The sequence below is a fragment of the Eurytemora carolleeae genome, unplaced genomic scaffold (assembly GCF_000591075.1).
Source record: "Eurytemora carolleeae unplaced genomic scaffold, Eaff_2.0 scaffold2198, whole genome shotgun sequence".
In the NCBI taxonomy this organism is placed as follows: Eukaryota; Metazoa; Arthropoda; class Copepoda; order Calanoida; family Temoridae; genus Eurytemora; species Eurytemora carolleeae.
The window spans coordinates 4,626-25,183 of NW_019398084.1; the positions used below are offsets into that span (position 1 = coordinate 4,626).

The 20,558-nt window shown below is 33.7% G+C and overlaps 1 protein-coding gene and 3 long non-coding RNA genes across 4 annotated transcripts; all 4 read left to right on the forward strand.

Annotated features, from left to right (window-relative positions):
- Nucleotides 1-540: 540 nt before the first annotated feature.
- On the forward strand, nucleotides 541-2,364 carry LOC111716768 (uncharacterized; the record flags this gene model as incomplete). The annotated part of the gene is given in 5 exon segments (XM_023492258.1): nucleotides 541-670; nucleotides 974-1,063; nucleotides 1,268-1,368; nucleotides 2,019-2,101; nucleotides 2,314-2,364. Coding segments are annotated over 5 exon segments (450 nt in total).
- A 297-nt stretch (nucleotides 2,365-2,661) lies between these two features.
- LOC111716766 (uncharacterized) lies at nucleotides 2,662-4,349 on the forward strand. The gene is made up of 3 exons (XR_002768590.1): nucleotides 2,662-2,712; nucleotides 2,924-3,055; nucleotides 3,354-4,349. It is a non-coding gene; the product is annotated as an uncharacterized LOC111716766 (long non-coding RNA).
- Nucleotides 4,350-5,093: 744 nt separating this feature from the next.
- On the forward strand, nucleotides 5,094-6,831 carry LOC111716767 (uncharacterized). The gene is made up of 3 exons (XR_002768591.1): nucleotides 5,094-5,326; nucleotides 5,761-5,811; nucleotides 5,998-6,831. It is a non-coding gene; the product is annotated as an uncharacterized LOC111716767 (long non-coding RNA).
- An 8,962-nt stretch (nucleotides 6,832-15,793) lies between these two features.
- LOC111716769 (uncharacterized) lies at nucleotides 15,794-17,574 on the forward strand. Its single transcript, XR_002768592.1, has 3 exons — nucleotides 15,794-15,937; nucleotides 16,761-16,885; nucleotides 17,213-17,574. It is a non-coding gene; the product is annotated as an uncharacterized LOC111716769 (long non-coding RNA).
- The last annotated feature ends 2,984 nt before the right edge of the window (nucleotides 17,575-20,558 follow it).

The window sequence follows — 20,558 nt, forward strand, 5'->3', positions numbered from 1 at the left end:
ACAAGAGTAGAGGAACGAGGGAAACCAGGGGAACCTGGGGAACGGGAAACCTGGGGAATCTGGGGAATCTGGGGAACCTGAGAAACCAGGAGAATATTGGAAGTAAGGGGTAGGTGAGGGGTGAGCCATCATGATAATGCATGCAACCCTTTGGATTTGACTATGATATATATACTCTATTATATATCCATGGGCTAGAACCAGGGGGGAACAAGGGGGAAATCAGAGTGAAACAAGAGTGGAGGAACGAGGGAAACCAGGGAAACCTGGGGAACCTGTGGAACCAGGGGAACCAGGGAAACCTGGGATGAGCAAATTGTAAATTTCTTCTTAATTTCTTATTCTGAACTGCGTAGAGTCTAGGCTAGATCTCAACCGCTGGTTCAACCGCTCCCGCTGAGTTTTTTTCTCCAAAGTATATATCATTCCATTTTTTCCTATATTTATGCTTTCAATTCAGTTTTCTTTTTATCAAAAACTTTGATTCGAATAGCATTTCAGCACAATTATTAAATATTTAAATGATCTGTATTTGTACAGGAGATATGGCATTTACTTCTTCTATGCTTGGCCTTGGGGGTTCATCATCATCTATGCCATCAACCTATAGAGAGGTTCCTTTGTCACATTTGCGTACTGCGCACCAGGATGGCAGTCCTCATAATGACAGGTACAGAACATAGGGGGGAAATTGGTCAATTCAGTAAAACAACACTAAAACCATAATTTAAACTGTTCTGAATAAAGATATTTAAACATATATTGTTCGCAGCAAGAAATTGATTCTCGAAGATGAAAGGTAAACTAGGCAGCTCAAGTTGCAAATTTAAAGGGTATTTGTTTTATCAAATGTTCATCCTGATTAAAAGGGTATTTGTTTTCTCAAATATTCACCTTGATTACAAGGGTATTTGTTTTCTCAAATATTTACCCCCTCTCCTTTGTGAATTACTGACAGCAAATATTTATAAAGGAACCCTGGATGCGTCTTTCCCTTCAGAACCCCAGTGTCATTTGATGAACATCTCCGAGGAAATATTTCTAATAATTCTCAAGACCTAAGGTGAAATGTGTTTTCAACAGTCTCTTTGATTTGATGAAATATTGTTAAAACTAAATTAAATGTCTTTGGATTTTTTAATTTCTCAATTTCTTGCCCTAATTCATCCAAAACAATGTTTTGAATATATAGAGCTTTAAATATGTAATATCATTAATGCATAAGCAGTGCTTACTGAAAAACCAATAAAATAAAATATCTTGTAAGGTTGGAGCAATCAAAGTTCGGATCTGTGATTGGCAAATCAGTATTCACTCCAAAATCCAACATACTAGAAGTCCAACCATCACTACTTCATATAGTAATGGGTATGTAGGTTTTTCATTTTTAAATCTCTTTTTTAAGTAACAATTTTCTGATATTAATCACATGCATCGAGATGATTTAAGCGTTGTTAGTATTGGTTTCTCTAATAACAAACCAGATGTAAATCATAGGGAGATTCAAGATCCATCAATTTTAGTATCTCTTTCACTGCAATCTGAGCTGCTACTCTAGCTGCTTCCAGAGTCTCCATTAACAAAGCTGTTCTTACCATATGGGATGCTTCCACTACATTTCCAGCTGATTCCTTTATTGCCTGAGCTGCTCCTAGAGTTTCTGCTTTGTTATCATCATTGTTGTCATTGTTATCATCCTTGTTATTTTCTTTGTGATGTTGATTTGTATCATCCTTGTTATTTTCTTTGTTTCTACCATAGACCTGTGAAGAGCTGTTCCACTATGAGCAAGGTCTCCATTCTCAGAATCCTCTGGTTATGCTATTGGCTAAACAACAGATCTAGCTTCTGCTCCTAGAGCCCTAAGTCTGACTAGATCTTTCAAGTAACAATGTTCTTAATAGATAACAGGCTTCTTGATTATGATGTGTCCTTTTAAATATCCTTTTCAATAGCTTGAAATATCTAATTAATTATCATAATAATAAGTAATAGAACAACAACTATGTCTTTTTTAGGGGTTGGAGAAAAGGTGATATCACACTTGGAGAAGGAAATTGGTAATAATTGTTTGTTTTTCTATAGAACAAATCGTAAAATTGTAATTTATATCACTAATATTCTTTGCAATCAGACAAGTCACATTTATAAACTTTGGCCTTTACTGTCTCCTCAAATATATTTTGACCAAAAACCTAAATACCTAACAAATGAATTGGTTACTGTTTTAAATAACTGAGTGTAAATATTTAACTTGAATGATATATTTTAACCAAATATGCTTTTTAAAAATTTAAAAAATATATATTTTAGAAAGGCGTGACTATCGTGATGAACTGGAGGACAAATTTACTCAAGGAATAATTTATTATTTATTGGTCTAATTATGCCACAACTTCTTGTCTTGTACAAAGTTTTCATGATGAAATTAAAGCTTCTATGGCAAATAATCCTTGATAGAAGTTTTAGGTAATAACTATGAATTATTAATTAAACAGACAAAGTTCAGAATTTACAAGCTACTCAAAACGAAAAAGCATCACTCTGGAAAAAGCTTAGCCAAGAATATGTTGAGAATTGCAACATTCGGGTAAGATTGATTTCTTATTTTGAAAGAAAAGAATCCATGAATTAGTTATACCACAAGAGTATCTTTGAAAAACAACACAGAGGTTGTTAGACAATGTGACTCCATCAATTGTATTGCATCTGGTATGTTAAAATAACTGGATGCTAACCAAAAAATGTCAGTATATTAGCTATTTGTTTTATAAAAACCATGTTCATATGAACTAAGTTCAAAGCATGGGTAAACTATTCAAAATATTTGTTCAAATCTCATTTAAATGTAGCACTCTGCATACTCAGTTCAACTACCTTAGAAAGCCGGTCACTCCCTTTAAACAAATTCTTTTGATTTAAGGGTAGGACGATCTCTCAGTTATCATTTGTGATTCTTGTCAACAAGTCTTTCATATGATCTGCGAAGGGGAAAATTTAACTTCTCTGGAGATCCAAGGCCATGTAGATGCGGTACATCAGGACACATCTTTAGGTAAATATGAAGAAATTTATTGTATGGAAATAGGTCACAGCAACCAAATGAATGCTGGTTATTAAAGAACAATAATTTTTGTGGGTTGTAATGGAACTGTACATAGAAGTTAAATGGAATATTAATAGATAGAATCACATGTCTGACACACAACAGTACCCTTAAAAGCTTTTTCTGATCAAGAATGCATCAGATAATCATTATTTTCTCTTTCATAAAGGTTGTTTTGATTTGATAACCTTATCTAATTTTTAACATTGTCATTAAATTGTATGACTGAAGACTCATATTGTTTTAGAATGGACCTGCTGTACCTGCCGGGATGAAGAACCACTAGGTTGGTTAAATCATATTTATTTTGTTGAAATGTCAACAGCTTTAATTCAACCGAAAATACAAGTCACACCTCACAAATTTTAATCCTAAATATTATAGGTCATGTGTTAGAAGCTGTTGATAGATCAACACGAACACTGGATAAATTAGATTTTGAAGTTCTGTCCCTACGAGCCGAAGCTATTGAGGAGGAGAGAATTATGGAAAAGTGTCCTGGTAATACAAATTTTTTTGTTGCAGTGGTTTCGACTCAAATTATGCATTTCACCCAACCAATCACTTTATACACTTAAACAGAATTGTTTTTTCCTTTATAATCTTTCCTTGATGAGAAAAAATGGGACTTGTATTGGCAGTTATATCGCCTGGTTGACAATGAATTAAATCACATCATCATTTAAAGAATCAATCGCAACAATTTTTGTAGTACCTCTGATTTAGGTGTCAGAATGAAAAGGTTTCAATCCCTTATCAAATCATTGAGTGTATCTAGAGGTGAATATTTTCCTGGCATCATGATGGGAAAACATGTGATGAAGCTAATTCGAGGTAAAAATGAAAGGCGTTTATGTAATAAGAATGATAACATGAGCTGTAGTTTCTTATAATTTTGGATTAAAGCAATCAAACGTATGACTTGAGTTGATACTACATTTAAAGACGACCATTCCTAAATCTCTAAGATACAATTGAAACCTTGATCTGACCAAAACATGGGTATCTAATTCATACTTGATCAAAATTTGTGCAGCACTCCCTGACCTCCTTGAGAACCTCATTGGAGAAAAAGATCCTGACTGGGTTAGGCTCCTTACAACAGTAGATGGAATATTTTTCCGGTAATTTATTTTACACCATGATAATTTGTCTAATTGTAAATAATGGCTGCTAAGAATCACAGATGAGTCGGTACCCGCTCATCGAACCTAGAGGAAACGAACCTAACGTTTTTCTGACCTAACGTCAGAAAACCTTTAGGTTAGAATCATCTAGGTTGGAATATACGGCACCGATGAGTCACCTTTTTTGTAAGGAACCAACAAAATAAAACTTGAAATTAAAAATTTTGGCCTTGTAAACAAAATATTCAAACTGAATAAAATTTTTAAATTAGGTTACTAAGCCCAACAAAGGCATCAGAGGATCAGATGGACAGCTTTGAAGAAGGATGCAATTCTCTGGGTGCATTGTATCCCAAAATGTTTCCAAAAGATGGGATCTCACCCAAACTGGATCTATTAGGGGAGTTGATCATGTTAAATTAAAGAAGTAATTTTATCTTTGAAAATTGATTTGTTTGCTCAAATTAAAATGTTCTCCGAAAAGTTAGGCAATGTTGGGTGTGATTTGTTGAGTCGATTAAAATATATGATTCTTATGGGAAATTACGCAATTTTGTGGTGTAAAAAGATTGTAAAAAATAAAACAATGTCTTTACGTGAAACTTGTCATTTCTTTTTCACAAATCACCTAAGTCCAATAAATAAAATCTTCTCCATTCATCAGTGTTTGTAGCTCCAAGGAGTCTCAGATTTTTCCAGGTAACATAACTTTGCAATTAGGGTTTCAATTTTTTCCAGGAAAAAAAATTCAAGTTTGGAAATGGAATGATCCGGAAATTTGTTGCGTTAACCGGAATTCCGGATCATTTCCGTACGTAAACCGCAACCAGGAATTCAGCTGGAAACCCTACTTGTAATTAAAATGTTCAGTCGGATTTTTTATTGGGGTAGGCATTTGAAAATCACAGTTAAAATTAGCATAACTGAAATTCTGTTGATACTGATAATTTAGGATGACAGAACTTATTTGTAACATCAAATTATATTTCATACATGAAATTATTATTGTGTAGGGTTGCTGGTTCTCTGAAGAGCTTGGTGAAAGATTGCACTCCATTTGCAATCGAAACGCAATTTCCTCATATTTTATGAGGTTTGTTAACATTTAAATGAGCCAGTTTTGTGATTCATTGAATATTTGTGAAATTAATGTTTTTTCTCTTGAATTTAGCGAAAGTTTCAAACTTGTGTTCAAACTCCTTCATTTTCTAAAACATGCGGTCTTGCTTGAGTTTTTCAAAAATCCTCGTGAACTTACACCACGCAGCCGACGGGTTTCCCGACACTCTATCATCCTTGTACGTCAAGCAATCCAGAATGAAGCACATTTTTGGATTGTGCCAGGGCCCTGGGCCAGCCTACCTGGTCTCCAAGCCTTGCCAAGATCCCAGTATTATCACAAAACTTGATCTAAATTATATCACCATTTTTGAATGTTTGTTTGTGAAAACGTCGACTGTGAACGATTACAAAAGATGTTACGTATCAACAAGCATGTTAGTCTCAATTAGTATTCTTGTATTTTAGAAAGGCTGAGGACAAACTAGAATATCTCTGCAACAAACAGGAAATAAATAGGTAAGTCTTTCGTTTATAAGACTATTTGTCTTGGATTTCCTTTTAATAACTATTCTTTAGGGGTTTCACGGTAAGTTATGAAAATCAATGAATTTTCGGTGGAAAACAATTTAGCACACTTTATTTCGGTGGATTTTATCATATACTCAATTTCCAAGAAACATTTAAATAATGCTGTATGTTCAGGAAAACAGCTGAATACAGTTCCCTCTTCACACCACGTCCAAGGAAATGTATATGCGGTCATTATTTTGGTAATTTCATATCAAACTAACTGAATTGATATTATATTAGGGTTTCCATTTTTCCAGAATAGAAATCCCATTTTTAAATTGGAATGATCCGGAAATTTCTTTCGTAAGCAGGAATTCTGAGAAAATTCCGGATCAAATGGAAACCAGAATGTTTACGATTTACGTTACGTAAACCGGAAATTTTTACCTGACAGTTGTTTCAAAATATTGTTTATTATATTCTCTTTCAGCTAAGGATGTGTGCAAAGGCTGTGGTAAAACCAGACCACCATCCACAATGCAAACATAAGACAACCACTGTTACCAACTACCCTAACAGCTAGTCATCTACCCTACTGGCTCTTAAGCTATCCACACAGCCACCAGCTCGTCACCATCCAGTCCAGGATTATTGGTTTCAAAATTTGTTAAATTATGTCGTACATGTACATGTAACTTTGTCGGTGGGCTACACAGCTGTTATATCTAATTTTAGGTTTTACTATAACAAATTTCTATTCTGGCTATTGTTCATTCTATAAAAATAATTTGTAGAGGAACGAGGGAAACCAGGGAAACCAGGGAAACCAGGGAAACCAGGGGAACCTGGGGAACCAGGGAAACCTGGGGAATCTGGGGAACCTGAGAAACCAGGAGGGGGGAACAAGGGGGAAACCAGAGTGAAACAAGAGTGGAGGAACCAGGGAAACCAGGGAAACCAGGGAAACCTGGGGAACCTGTGGAACCAGGGGAACCAGGGAAACCTGGGGAACCTGGGGAACCTGAGAAACCATGATAATGCATGCACCGTTTTGGATTTGTTTAAACTTATAATAATCCAATAATTTTTGTACTTTATAGCTTCCCCTGCAGTCACACCCGGAACCATCCCTGCATCAATCCGATCACTAACATTCCGCTCCTTCTGATCATCTACATTCTGCTCCCTTACAGTGGTGTTCAAATCCTCAGCCTCAGAATCGTCAGGGCTAGATATTACAGGTCCTACATCAGGTAAAACCGTCTCCTGGTTGAAAGCACGGCCAGGAAGGGACTGTTCTCCTCCATTAATTGAAAGTCCCACATCAGGTAACCCTACGTCACGGGATAATACACTGCCAGAACTGAACCGTTGTCCGCCTTTAAACTCGTGATCTATGCCTCTAATTAAATAACATCCGTTCCTCTCCCTAACCTTGCGTTCCAAGGATGCCAAAATCCCGTCCTCAACCTAAGTATGAATGATTTAATAAAGTGCTCAAACATCTTTAGACATATTATTTAAATCAATATTTGAAATTCTAAACCATACATAAAATAAATTTTATTTTTCTTTACATTTTAATGAATTAACCTACTCATTTTAGTTAACAAGAATAAACTCACTTGCTGTCCTACCCCCTTCGCACCCTTCTCAGTCTGAGTAGCGACGTCAACCACTAGTTTGAATCGATCATTCCTAAATACATCCTATTATACCAATTTAAAAAAAAACATATATCAAGTAATTTAAATTAATCAACAGTAAAACATCAAGCATAACTTCAAAACTTCAGGCCTTTACGTTAAAACTTTTTATCATTAAACATGAAATAACAAATTAATATGCACCATCATAAATCCGACAATTATTGACCTTAAAATGAACCTCTCCGACCAAATGTTCAAAATACTTACTTCCTTAAACCAAACTGGTTGTATTTTGAACAAGCCGCAACAAACATCTCCTCGGAGGGCACGTTAGAACCGTCTCTGACAGCGTCAACACCCACGCTCTCGACCCGGCGAATCGCTATCCTTTCCGTAACGACCTAAAATAATAGTTTACAAATGATTACAAATAAAAATAATGAAGATTACAGTCCTTAAACCTTTCAACTATCAATAAAGACACTAAAAATAATATTCTCAAGTTCTAACAATATATTTTAAGTTGCGCAAATCTATAATAAAACCAGATTTCGCTCTCAATAACGTAAATAACCTACCCTGGCATCTCGGCTTCTAATGTACTCATCCCTCACTAGCCCAAGACGCCACAGATTAGTCCTATAACAACAAGTTTTCTTTTAAAACTAACGCATGCTTATTTCAAAATATAAGGAACCATTTCACATGAGGAATATATTGCCAAATGCTAGGTATTAACCCTCGCATAGATATTTTAACATAAACATTTCAAAATATAGTCAACAAATCAATCCTCCATTACATATTCCATATGTTACCACCCCCCCCCCTCCCCTNCCAAACCAACAGCTACGAGACAGACACACATAGTAATAACAACCTCTCCCACGCAGTCAGGCTCGGCCTCACATCTAAGTTCGCTCTTTCCCCCGGGCCGGCGGAAATGCGTCTCATTGAATTCCACCAGAACCTGCTCTGCATACCTTAACATAATCCTGATAAATTACGCAAATTGTCACCTGTTATATTTGAGAACCCCCTACTCTGCAACCAATTATTCCCATACCTCGAATTCAATCATCCCCTTAATATTTTGATCCAAACAAATCCCACTTTGAACCTTAAGTTCACATGAATCACCTCACAAATACACCCCCCCCCTCTTTAAAAGAATTAATCCATTAAAAATAATTAATAACACATAACTACACTTTATATCTTCAATCAAAGCATAAAAATTGAGCTCACAATACAAATACAAAAATATATAAACGTCTCTTCCACCCAACCATCCTAACCTCCCCCTTCCTAATAGATTAACAGTTACAACGTATGCATTTGTAAATTTTGCGACGAAAATATCCTTGTACTTAACTATTCCTTACCTAGCAATTTGCTGAACACAGTCCAAATTGCCATCTTCAGTCTCACCATGCTGCACCCTCTCCACGGGACCGCTCACAATTTCCTCAACCAACTCAAGACCATTCTTGATCTTCCCATGCATTCTTCTATAAAACCAAAATTAAAACTAAAAATTTACCATTTAAAGCAACCAACAATATTAAAAGGTGTAAATTGAAACAAATATTCCAAAAGATTATTTCAAAAATTTAATATTTTCTTCTCCGCATACTTTCTTTAACTGATTACAAGTGCATGGTTTCCGCCTTACTTTTCAGAAACCGGTTTGGTTTTCAAAACAAACAGTTCAAAAATACGTAAAAAATATTCACATTTGTAAAAATACGTAAAAAATATTAATCTTTAAATTTTCTTACCTGCATTAAATTACTCCGTAAAACAATCATCAGCGACATATCATTTAACATATTCATTCTGTAATAAATTTAAAATTAAATAAGAAAATAATAAACCTTACATATATGTCATTGAATAAAAACGCGCTTCAAATAATCCTGTCAACACCCGTATTATCCTATACACGATCTACAACATATATCAAAACGCCATAGAACAGATAATCATTTAAATCTAATCTTAACGCCAATACGGGTACACAATTAAAATTTTTTCTCAATTAAAAATAGATTTACACATCTAATTAAAATAATTCTATTATTTTAGACATGCCGATAGTCATCTTTCTAATTCAGCTCTACTACTTCCCATGGACCCTCTAACCCAGTCATATTGCTTGGACGAGGGAAGACATCTCTCTGTGACACACTATCACAGCGAATTCTATCAGCGATCAGATCGAATCGATCCACAGACTCTTCTCCCATTCCATCAAAAGGTTGAAAAGATCGTCCTCGAGACCTAGACGTACACAGCCCTCTACAGCTCCTCACACAAAATCCTATAACAGAGGATAGTTAAAGCAAAAGAAAACGCTTATAATGATTCAAAGAGTATTCCTCTTATATAAACAATTGATAATTAAATGTGTACATTACCCACAAATCGCGAGCACAAAAAGAGAATCAGCATGACCAGGATTAACCAGACACCTAAAGAGCGCTCAACATCCTGCGTAATAAAACGCAAGACATTTAAATCCGAATTTACAATTGTTGCCTCTTTTTGACCAGAACTCATTTCAGTTCCGTTTTTCAGAGCAACAAGTCCAGAAAAAGGACTACTGGTGGAATCATCCTTAAATAAAGGCGAAATAGTTGCAACAGTAGAACTAGAAGATTCAACACCAAATCCAAACATTATAACAGTACGATATTCTGCAAAACACAAGGTGAAAGAAACATAAAAATTAACAATTAATGAGCAAAGCTCAAAGAGAACCAAACACTTGCAAGATACCAGACATACTGACAAAACAAATAGTAACTTATTTTTCTCCTATTCAAAAATAATCTTTTCTTTCTATGGTTTATTTTTAAAAAAAAACCCTCTTTGCTCTATTAGCAATAAAATTCAAACAAATTTTTAAACCCACAAGCAATAAATATTTTTTTTCTTTTTTTTACTATTTTAAAACACCTTTTAAATTCAAAATAGGAAATTCGAGAATGCAACTGTTCAATATTATCTCAATATTATCAGTGTAAATTATCTCTTGTCAGATTGTGATACACAACAAAAATGTAAAACATATCTATATTTCAGGAAATGGAAAAGCCAAATCTGGAAACCCCAAAACATCTTTTTTTCAACAATCTTATTAAAAAACATTTCCACAGGAGAGATGATTCTAAAGAGTACGTCATCACCTATCCCAGGTGTTCCTTTAAATGCAATGTTAAAGGGACCAACCCCCGAGAAGTCAGAACACTCAAGAAAATTGCTCTATCGGAAGTACACCAGNTGCTCTTAAAAGCTTTTTCCGATAAGTATGATTTATATCAATGTTTTTGTAAACTAAGTATTTTCATTTGTGGATTTTCTTACTCCATAAGCAATAGATAATTAAATACTTTGTTAAGCTACATAAATCTTCCATATTATTAATCAGATGAAGGTTTGTGATTTGGCCATGCCCTTTTTTATTTTTAAATGGAGGGTCACTTTAAATTACGCTTACCGTGTAATGGACAGTTTTTTCAAAATAGTGTAACCTCAACCTTATTCCACTTGTCACTATCCATATTTTACTTATTTATTTTTGTTTTCCATATACTTTTAACATTATTGTTTAGTAGACCTAGCTTGAAAAGTGGGGTTGCTTTTCGGAATCTAAATTGTTTTTTTGTAATTTTTCAAAAACTATACCAACTAAGATTAGAAAATACTTGATTATATATCATTTGTTCTTTGTACTGCAAAGGGCTCTAAAATACATAGTGTGTACAGGTTTTTTTTTCTTCTACATTTTGGTTAAGATTCTGCACTTGATGGGTCATAAGGTGAGTTTTGTTATTTGTGGAGAGTTTTATAATTAAATCTTTAAATTTAGTAAATGAAGTTTGTTTGCTTATTTTCTTTCTAATGCATGATATTTACTGTTGCATAACAAAAATTCATTTGTTTCTAGTGCATGATATATACTGACTAGTGCATGATATATATACTGCTCTATGTGGTGTGAACAATGGAGAAATTGATTTTTTAAATTTTTTTTTTATGAATGGATGATATTTATTGTTGCATTAATTTATGAATTCTAAGTAAACAAAAACCCCTCAAAAATTTTAGGAAACGCCTCAAAATAAAGAGGAAACCCCTCAAAAACTGGGTTTTGAGGGATTTCCGTTTTTCTTGCAGAAATTGCGGAAACGTCTCAAAAAAACCGGTTTTTGAGGGGTTTCCGCTTTTTTTTGAGGCATTTCCGTGTTGAGGCGTTTCCGTGTTGAGGCGTTTCCATAGCACCGAATTTTTATGTTACATTTTTGTAACCACTAATTAATTAACTTTACACAGCTTATATCCTACTTTAATCTTAATTATCTTCACAAATCCTACAGCCTATTTTTATATTTAATATCTTACACAAATATAAACCTACAATCATAATTGTCTTTTACTCAAATCAAATTTATACCTATTATATGTTTCTACTCATATTAATTATATAATTATATTTGTACAAGGCCGTTACTGACTAATACTTTCATGTCTAGCCAAGATATTCTATATCTAATTGTATTACTTTGAATTTCACAGCTTAAAACAAATATAAGTCCTACTTTCGATCTATATACAATTAATCATGCTATAATCAATTCCTATTTCTTATTTCTGCTAAAATTATCTCTATATGCCTCAATATCTATTTCTTTCTTATATACACATCCCTTTATAAACCTCAATATCATTGCATTTCTATCTTTCAGTTCTACTTTAAAATAAATGTCAAATCTAAATTGGATTTATCATTCCTATTTCATGTATCTGCCATTCTCATATTGGTTTACTTCAATATATAACGTTTTTATATCCATTTCTATTTAACACCCTTAATGCCTTTGCATTTCTATTTTTCAATTCAAATAATTTCAGATTCAATTTTAAAATTTCATTCCTATTTCATATTTCTGCTAAAATTATCCGTTTATATCAGTCTATAGGCAAGTGAAAATTCACCTTTTAACCTACATATATTTTGAATTCATATTTTCACTCCTACTTAGACATAAATTCTAGCTCTATCTAGAAAACTCATTCCTATTACATGTATCTGTTTAATTTACATTGGTACACAAACCCTACCTTAAACCTCTTCTCTCATAGCATAATACAACATTTTAAATATACTTTTTACTTATACCTGTGTATTAAGTAATCCTTCTAATTTTAATAACCCATTTTTACTGTTATATAAATAATATCATATATATGTAACTAAAATATAAAAAAGAAATATATTATTTTCTTTTCCAGGTCAATGCCTGACATAAATAGAGTAAGAACCAACTCTCCCCGTTTCCCACCCCCATCCACCCAATCCCACAATGCTCCCGAATTACGTCCCAACCCACCTTACACACTTCCTATTATTTTGCTCCCCCAGATAAGATCTGCCAATCGGTCGAACAATTCTCTAATTATGAACCCTCCAACCCCTTCTGTGAACTCCTTGGAACTCGTAAACAACATTCCAGTTCCTGTAGAACCACTCAGAACAAATCCTGTTCCTGAAAATATATCTTCACCCTCTTCAACAACGTCTACTTTATCTCCCACTTCCCCTCAAGATTCCGACACTTCTAATGAATCCCTTGTCACTAATAACAATCGTTCCTCTCCTCCCCCTATTATATCTTCACCTGTAACATTGTGCTCCCACCAACAACTCGACCTCCTGATCCAGCAGTGAGAAACTTGGATATAAACCAAGAACTCTTCTCTACCCCTCTCCTAGAGCTTGAACGCACCCTATCCCTTGCAACAGAAGCACTTACAACACCACCCCCTCCACTTTCAACCAATTCCATTAATATGCAGCCTCACTTATACACTTCAACAAGTGCTCCAAGTACATCCAAGGACTCCAAATCCTGTTCTAATACACTAACGTCATTAAGATATAGCATTATCCTGAACCCGCTTAGAGACCTTTCTCCCCCCCCGCCACCGAAACATAGAAAAAAGTGTAACATTTGCCATACAGTACCGCAGGTAACCTTTTTATTAACCTTTTCAGTACATATTATACATATTATACAGGCTCACTCAGCATATTATAATAACCAATCTACAAAACCAAACTTTTGCATTCTTTTTTTCGCATTTTAATTAATATCAAAGCATACATTACATTAAATTGATAATTTATAAGAAATTGAAATATTAAACAAATAATATCAACATTTTCATGGTTATTACCTTTGATTGTATCAGACCTTTTCTTAATTATGTATTTTATTCCATAATATGAACTAGTAAAAATATTAACAAAATATATCGTTTAGATCCCACTTGGAGCCCATCAAGCCATGGGAAGTATGGCAGACAATCACACATTAGGGGTCTTAGATAAAACAGACAAGGGCTACCGGGCCCTAGTTGTTTTTGCGCGTCAAAGCAATAATTTGCTGATTTGCTCCAAGTGTACATATAACGTGAATACAATGACACATAACACATTACAAATTGAACATTATATAAATCATATGGGAGAACTGGACCCAATGATTAACATAACCAGCCTCAATGCTCTGAACGCTGAAGGTTTAAACATTTGTAAAATGTGTGCTCTAGGATTCCCTAATATTGAATCGCTGTTACTTCATTGTTATTTATCGGAACATACTGAACCTTCTAGTATATATTGTGGAATCTGTAAACTTTTCTTTGATGATACAACAACTCTACAACATCATTCTGCACGCCATTCAAGTGCCAACTGCACTCCCTGTAAGGATAAAATCCCGCTTTTCACGTTTTTAACCCACTATTTAACCCCTACCCCACATGGCGAAAATGAACTAGAAGTCCTTACTTCTAATATGCCGCTTTGCATTAAAGATTCTCTCATTAAGGCTAGGACCTCCCCTATCATAGAGACCACAACTCCAGATGACCTCCTCCTCTATCTATTAGATAGGAAAACGACCCTTAAATATAAAGCGATCTTGTTTTTAAAAGAAACTTTCGCCAGCTATATCGAGACTCAAACTCCGGACATATTTCCAAGAAACGTCTCGCGATTGATTACAGAAGAATCGGATTTCACAACAGCAACAACTCTTCATGCACTTATAACATCGATGGATCAAAAGAATGTTGGCGCAAATAGACTGGCTTTCCTCAACTATCGGTATGAATTAGTTCAGATATTGCTAGGCTCTGAATTATCCCAATTGCTATCACTTAGCACTCCTATAGGTCCTGAACTCCTTAAACTAATATTCTACGGACCACAGGCGGGCTCACCCGTCCCCCTAATCTACCCTTTGAGTATCCCATCCCTATCTGATCTATGTCAAACATATGATTACACCAGTATAGACGCTATCTTGATAGGAAACACGCATTTGCGAAATTTCGGCATCATGGACAGTGCCTACAAAACAACAATTCTCAATCTTAGTCCAGGAATACAAACGTATCCAATTACTGATGCTTTAAAGTTTGGTGGAGTGAGTCTAACAGGCTTAATAAAACTCTCAAATATGCCTAATATTGTAATATGGAACAATGTCTCTTACTTCTCCCATGTTTTTGATATCATCAGATCTACTCCAAATCATTCCCTTTACCTCCTAGAAATGGACATTTCCTGCATCATTAAACAAATCCCAAATTGTCACCTTCATACCTTTGAACAGGATAACCTCCACATGATCATAAAAGGTTATTTTGCTAATCTCAAGACTATTATGACCGAGCTCACTAACATAAAAGGATCACCGCCTCAAGTGATCATAATCGGTCAAATGCCGTTTTACAATGATCAGTTCTCGCCGGATAAATTAACCAAATTATGGCGAAACATTAGTGCAGCAAGCGTAGTCTTTGCGCATCTCTGCAAATTGAACTTTGCAACAAGTTATGAACTAATTGGATGTGCGATGTCTCGACGCCCTCAGATCGTAGCAGAAAACCATCCAATATTCTTGAATAGCTCCAAAACATATTCATACAAGACGCAGAAACAAGTAATAGTCTTCCTACAAGCTCTTATCAAAGTTCATAAGAAATTCCAATCCACATGCCTTCAACCACAGCTTCCTATTTAACCTTCATGGTCAATTTCAAGTAATACATTTTTCAAAAAAAAATTAAAATTAGAAAATTATAACTAAATACGTTTTAAACATGCATAATCTATAACATAATATATACAATATCTATATCTATTTCAATGGAAATCCAAATTTCTCACTTTCATTTAAAAAGTACATTTTCTTATTGTTTTTCTCTTTAAACCATAATATGCTTAAAATTAAACATTGTTTATAAACTATCTATATTTTAGGATGTCGCAGCTATTCCTAACCCTTTGTTCCATTGCCTCCTCATTTGCAACCATCACTAACCCTAACCCGACCTTGGACTTCTACACTAGTGGTGACCCCTTCACATATCACCATGATGTATCAGATACATACATCACACTTCAGGTAGATAACCTTCGCAATTCGTTTGATCTAGATAAATTAAATGATTCAATTTCTAACATTCTGGAACCCTTAAAAAACCCCCAAATTGCTCCACAAACTAAATCGCTACTAACAAATGTTAAAGAAAAATATATATATTTCATAGAACTCCTAACTGACAGAACCTCATTTTTTTCTGGACCCCTGTTTTTTAACAATTTTCCATGCTCAATTACAATGGATTCAATATATGAAAAAACTCCAGATAACACAAAACAGATATTTTATTTACTTCAAAAATTAACTCCAGCTACGCCAAATACTGAAACTTTAAATGATGTCACTTCAACTTCCTCACAACAAATTATTGGTACTCTTATTTACCTTCTCCCTATTTTAACATCTTTAACAACCTTTCTTGAGCACGAAAAAGATTTATTTCAACAAGTTTCGCAAAATATTCTTCCCCCCTTCTTTCAATCCACAATTTCTGCATCCCCTTGTTTATCTCAAAATAAATATAATCGATTTCAAATTTTACAAAAACAATTTTCAACAGAAAAAATAACAATTACAATAAAAATTAGTCAATCTACTCCGACTACATTAGTAAAACTGGTCCCGACTCCATTTTATAATTTTTATTTAAATCTGAGCGATTCTAATAACAATACTTTTCTGAACTCTAAACTTGAAATTGTAACACTGACTTGTGAAAATGAAAATAATAATTGCCATGAAAATCCAATTGACATGTCCTGTCTTCATGCATTGACTAATAAAAATTTCCCTTCTGCAGTAGATAAATGTAAATTCCACGAATCTTCAAATAAACCTATTTTAGTCGAACAGGGTATCCTAATCCCGGCTGGTTCCTATATAACGCTGTCTCCGGACAATACTGTTCCCGACATTCCACCAACAGTCAAATCTTTACCTTTCATATTGCAAACTGCTACTAGTACCCAGGTAACGCTCAATAATAAAATTTATAAATTTGGCCCTACTTCAAAAACAGGAATTAAATATATCCCTTTTTATCTTACGCAACCTGAAGCAACTAACCTTTACAATCTTCTGACTAACCCGAAACTAAGCGAATTTCCTTTGAGAGACATTATTATCTTTTCAACATTTTCTACAATTATTTTCTTTTTAGTGACATTCCTAGCTTATAATTCGAAATTTAACCCATACGCTCATCCTGGTCAACCAAGTAATAAATTTAAGCAAAAAACAACTCCAGTAGTACTACGTTTATCAACCACTACATAATTTAATTTTTATTTATTTCAGTATCTCTTCAAAGGAATCTCGTCAACACTATCCTCCGCCAATTTTTTTTCTGCCCACTCATTAATCAACAACCTCCGTTTATATCCATGTCATCTAAATTTTTCTAAATTTTACAAATTTCAATTATCCGCCACCTCCGCCGTTATTTTTTTTTGCTTTCATTCTCCGCCTCCGCCGCCTGATACCCTAACCAACAATGTCATTTCCGTCCATACACTTTATATGTTTTCCAAATATTGAAATTCTCCGTCGCTGCCTCAGATAATTCCCGCTCCGACATGCTACAACTATCAGTATTGTACATATTGTATCTTATTTATGGTATCAGTTAGTAATAAAAATTACATGTCTGCTTTCTCTAATTTCAGCTTTTCTGCTCTTTACTGTTGATAAATATAATAGACGATTTATGACTCATCGTATGACTTTACATTGAACATAATTAAATCTGGGAATGAAAAATAAAGGTACTATGGTGAATTAAACATGCACGTCCCAATAATCCTGTAAATTGAACAAAAGCATCTAAATTATAGACAATTTTGTGAATAGCACATGCCAACTAATTTATAATATAGGGAATTGGATTCTAATGTGCGGACATAAATAAGATTTACAGTACTATTGAGAATTGAACATGCCCATTCAATTTAAAAATTACATAATATCATTTAAAATACCATGACAAATTAAACGAGTTCATATATGTTGGAATAAAGTACAATGGTATAATAACTCTGCCCATCAAAGACCATTAGCAATTAAAGTACTATAGTAAATTGAACATGCCACCCGATTTGAAAATCTAACTTGAAGTATTATTGTAGTTTAAATATACCCATATGATTTGAACTAAGGAACTCATGTAAATTAAATTGCCCATCTGATTTTCAATTATAGTTCATAGTGAATTGCACATGCCCGTCTAATTTAAAAAATAAAGTACCATATATAATACATACATTTTTGCAATACTGTTCGTTACTTTTATTAAATATACATGACAGACTAATTTGTCTCAACCATCCATTAGTTATAACCCTTTTAATTAATTGCTTTAAGCTCTTCTTTTAACATTAAACCTTTTAATCATAATTACAATACAGCTGCACAAATTGAAAATTTTCATTAATTACTTTTGTGATAATTTTCAATAACCGGTCATGTAAACGAACAGTTTGTATTTTCGCCTTTCCCAATACTGTTACTACAGGATATGACCACCAGCTTATAATCAAGTTCATACATTTTCTCATGTTCTTTGAACTTTTACAAGTTTTCAATCTAAGTATGAATTATATTTTCTACTTGGAAAATCAATAAACCAAGCGTATCTCCACATATTTAAAATTAAAACTAATCCGTAAATTTAAAACAATTTAATCGGTTCGCACAACGGTGACAATCGTAAAACATCTATTCATGTATTAAAAGTAACTTTTGTTCACGGTTTTTCAATCCTGTATTGTTCTATCCGCAGCACACATCATATTTGCATTTCTCTTCTTAACTATCCGATTTTCAGTTTCAGTTCAACTATCCAAATTTTTTCAATTTTAACAAAACATGCTTTAAAACAAAATTGACAAAAATAATACATATAACCTTTCTTTTCATAGTTCACTCTTAAAATATACAACTACCCATAATATCCAAATTTTTCATACTTAAATTAAAAACGTAAGCATCCCAAAAATTAAGGTTGTCAACAATTTGCAATAAAAATCTTTAAATACCAAACTTTCATACGTTTAATTTAAACCAAATTGAATAAAATGATTTGACAAAAATAATATAATTCTTTGGCATTTAAACTTTCCGATACATAGTTAGATCAAAAAATGTATTAATTTCACGTCAAGGTTTCTATTTGTCATAAAATTAAATCTCAAAATATCAAAAAACCAAATTTCAATTTGAAACAAGTAACAAAGGTTTAATCTCGTATTAACATATTGGTTTGTCATGATAAAAATAAAAATCAAACTTATCAGACTTAAATTTATCTTTACCCGATTATAGCAACAGTTTTCTTTATTTCAAAAATTCATTTGCTCCGGAACTCCAAAAATTAAATCATTTTTCCTTTAAACCAAATTAACCAACTCATGTCTTCTATTATAATATATAAAATGTCAAAATAAAATCACACTCACAAATTAAAAGTGATATTTGTAAATATTTTATTCTTTCATACTTAGAATTTTCTTAACACAACTGTCAAATAACGTGCTCGAAATTTAAATACCCAAAATTCCGGGCCTCAAATTAAAATTTTTGCTCTCAGATAGATATATAACGAGCAAAATTAGAAAACCAATTATAAGCGAAAATTGAACAAAAGGGAGTATAAAGTACGAGGCAAAAATCCAACATCGGTCAAATAAATTTCAACGGCGAGCTTAAACCAAACCAAAACAAATATCCTATATTTTTAACAGCTAATCAAACATAAAAAGGGAACTTTTACGTTTTTCAAAACCCTCTTTGAATACAGCACAATAAATAAAAAGAATACTGAACATTATTCGCGATAGAAAAATTAAATTAATCCTCTAACCGAAGAATTAATTATTCAATCAAGAAATAAGTTAAATCAAAGTAAGTGTTAGATAACTTATAATTCTGCTTCGTCATCCGACAAACAAAAATCATCTTCCGTTGCATCTTTCTCTGCATCCTCTTCCGCCACTACAGAGGTGTCAGAACCAACCAGGGTCTTACCAGATCGCAGTACGAGACTTTTAACCGTATTATTTGTGCACATGCCAAGCAATTCTAATTGGCTCTTTCGTTTCTTTTTAGACGCACCAGATTTAGATATAGGCTTTATAGCTTTCCCTGCAGTCACACCCGGAACCATCCCTGCATCAATCCGATCATTAACATTCCGCTCCTTCTGATCATCTACATTCTGCTCCCTTACAGTGCTGTTCAAATCATCAGCCTCAGAATCGTCAGGGCTAGATATTACAGGTCCTACATCAGGTAAAACTGTCTCCTGGTTGAAAGCACGGCCAGGAAGGGATTGTTCTCCTCCATTAATTGAAGGTCCCTCATCAGGTAACCCTACGTCACGGGATATTACACTGCCAGGACTGAACCGTTGTCCGCCATTAAACTCGTGATCTATGTCTCGAAATAAATAACATCCGTTCCTCTCCCTAACCTTGCGTTCCAGGGATGCCAAAATCCCGTCCTCAACCTAAGTATGAATGATTTGATAAAGTGCTAAAACAACTTTAAACATATTATTTAAATCAATATTTGAAGTTCTAAACCATACATAAAATAAATTTTATTGTTCTTTCCATTTCAATGAATTAGGCTACTCATTTTAATTAAC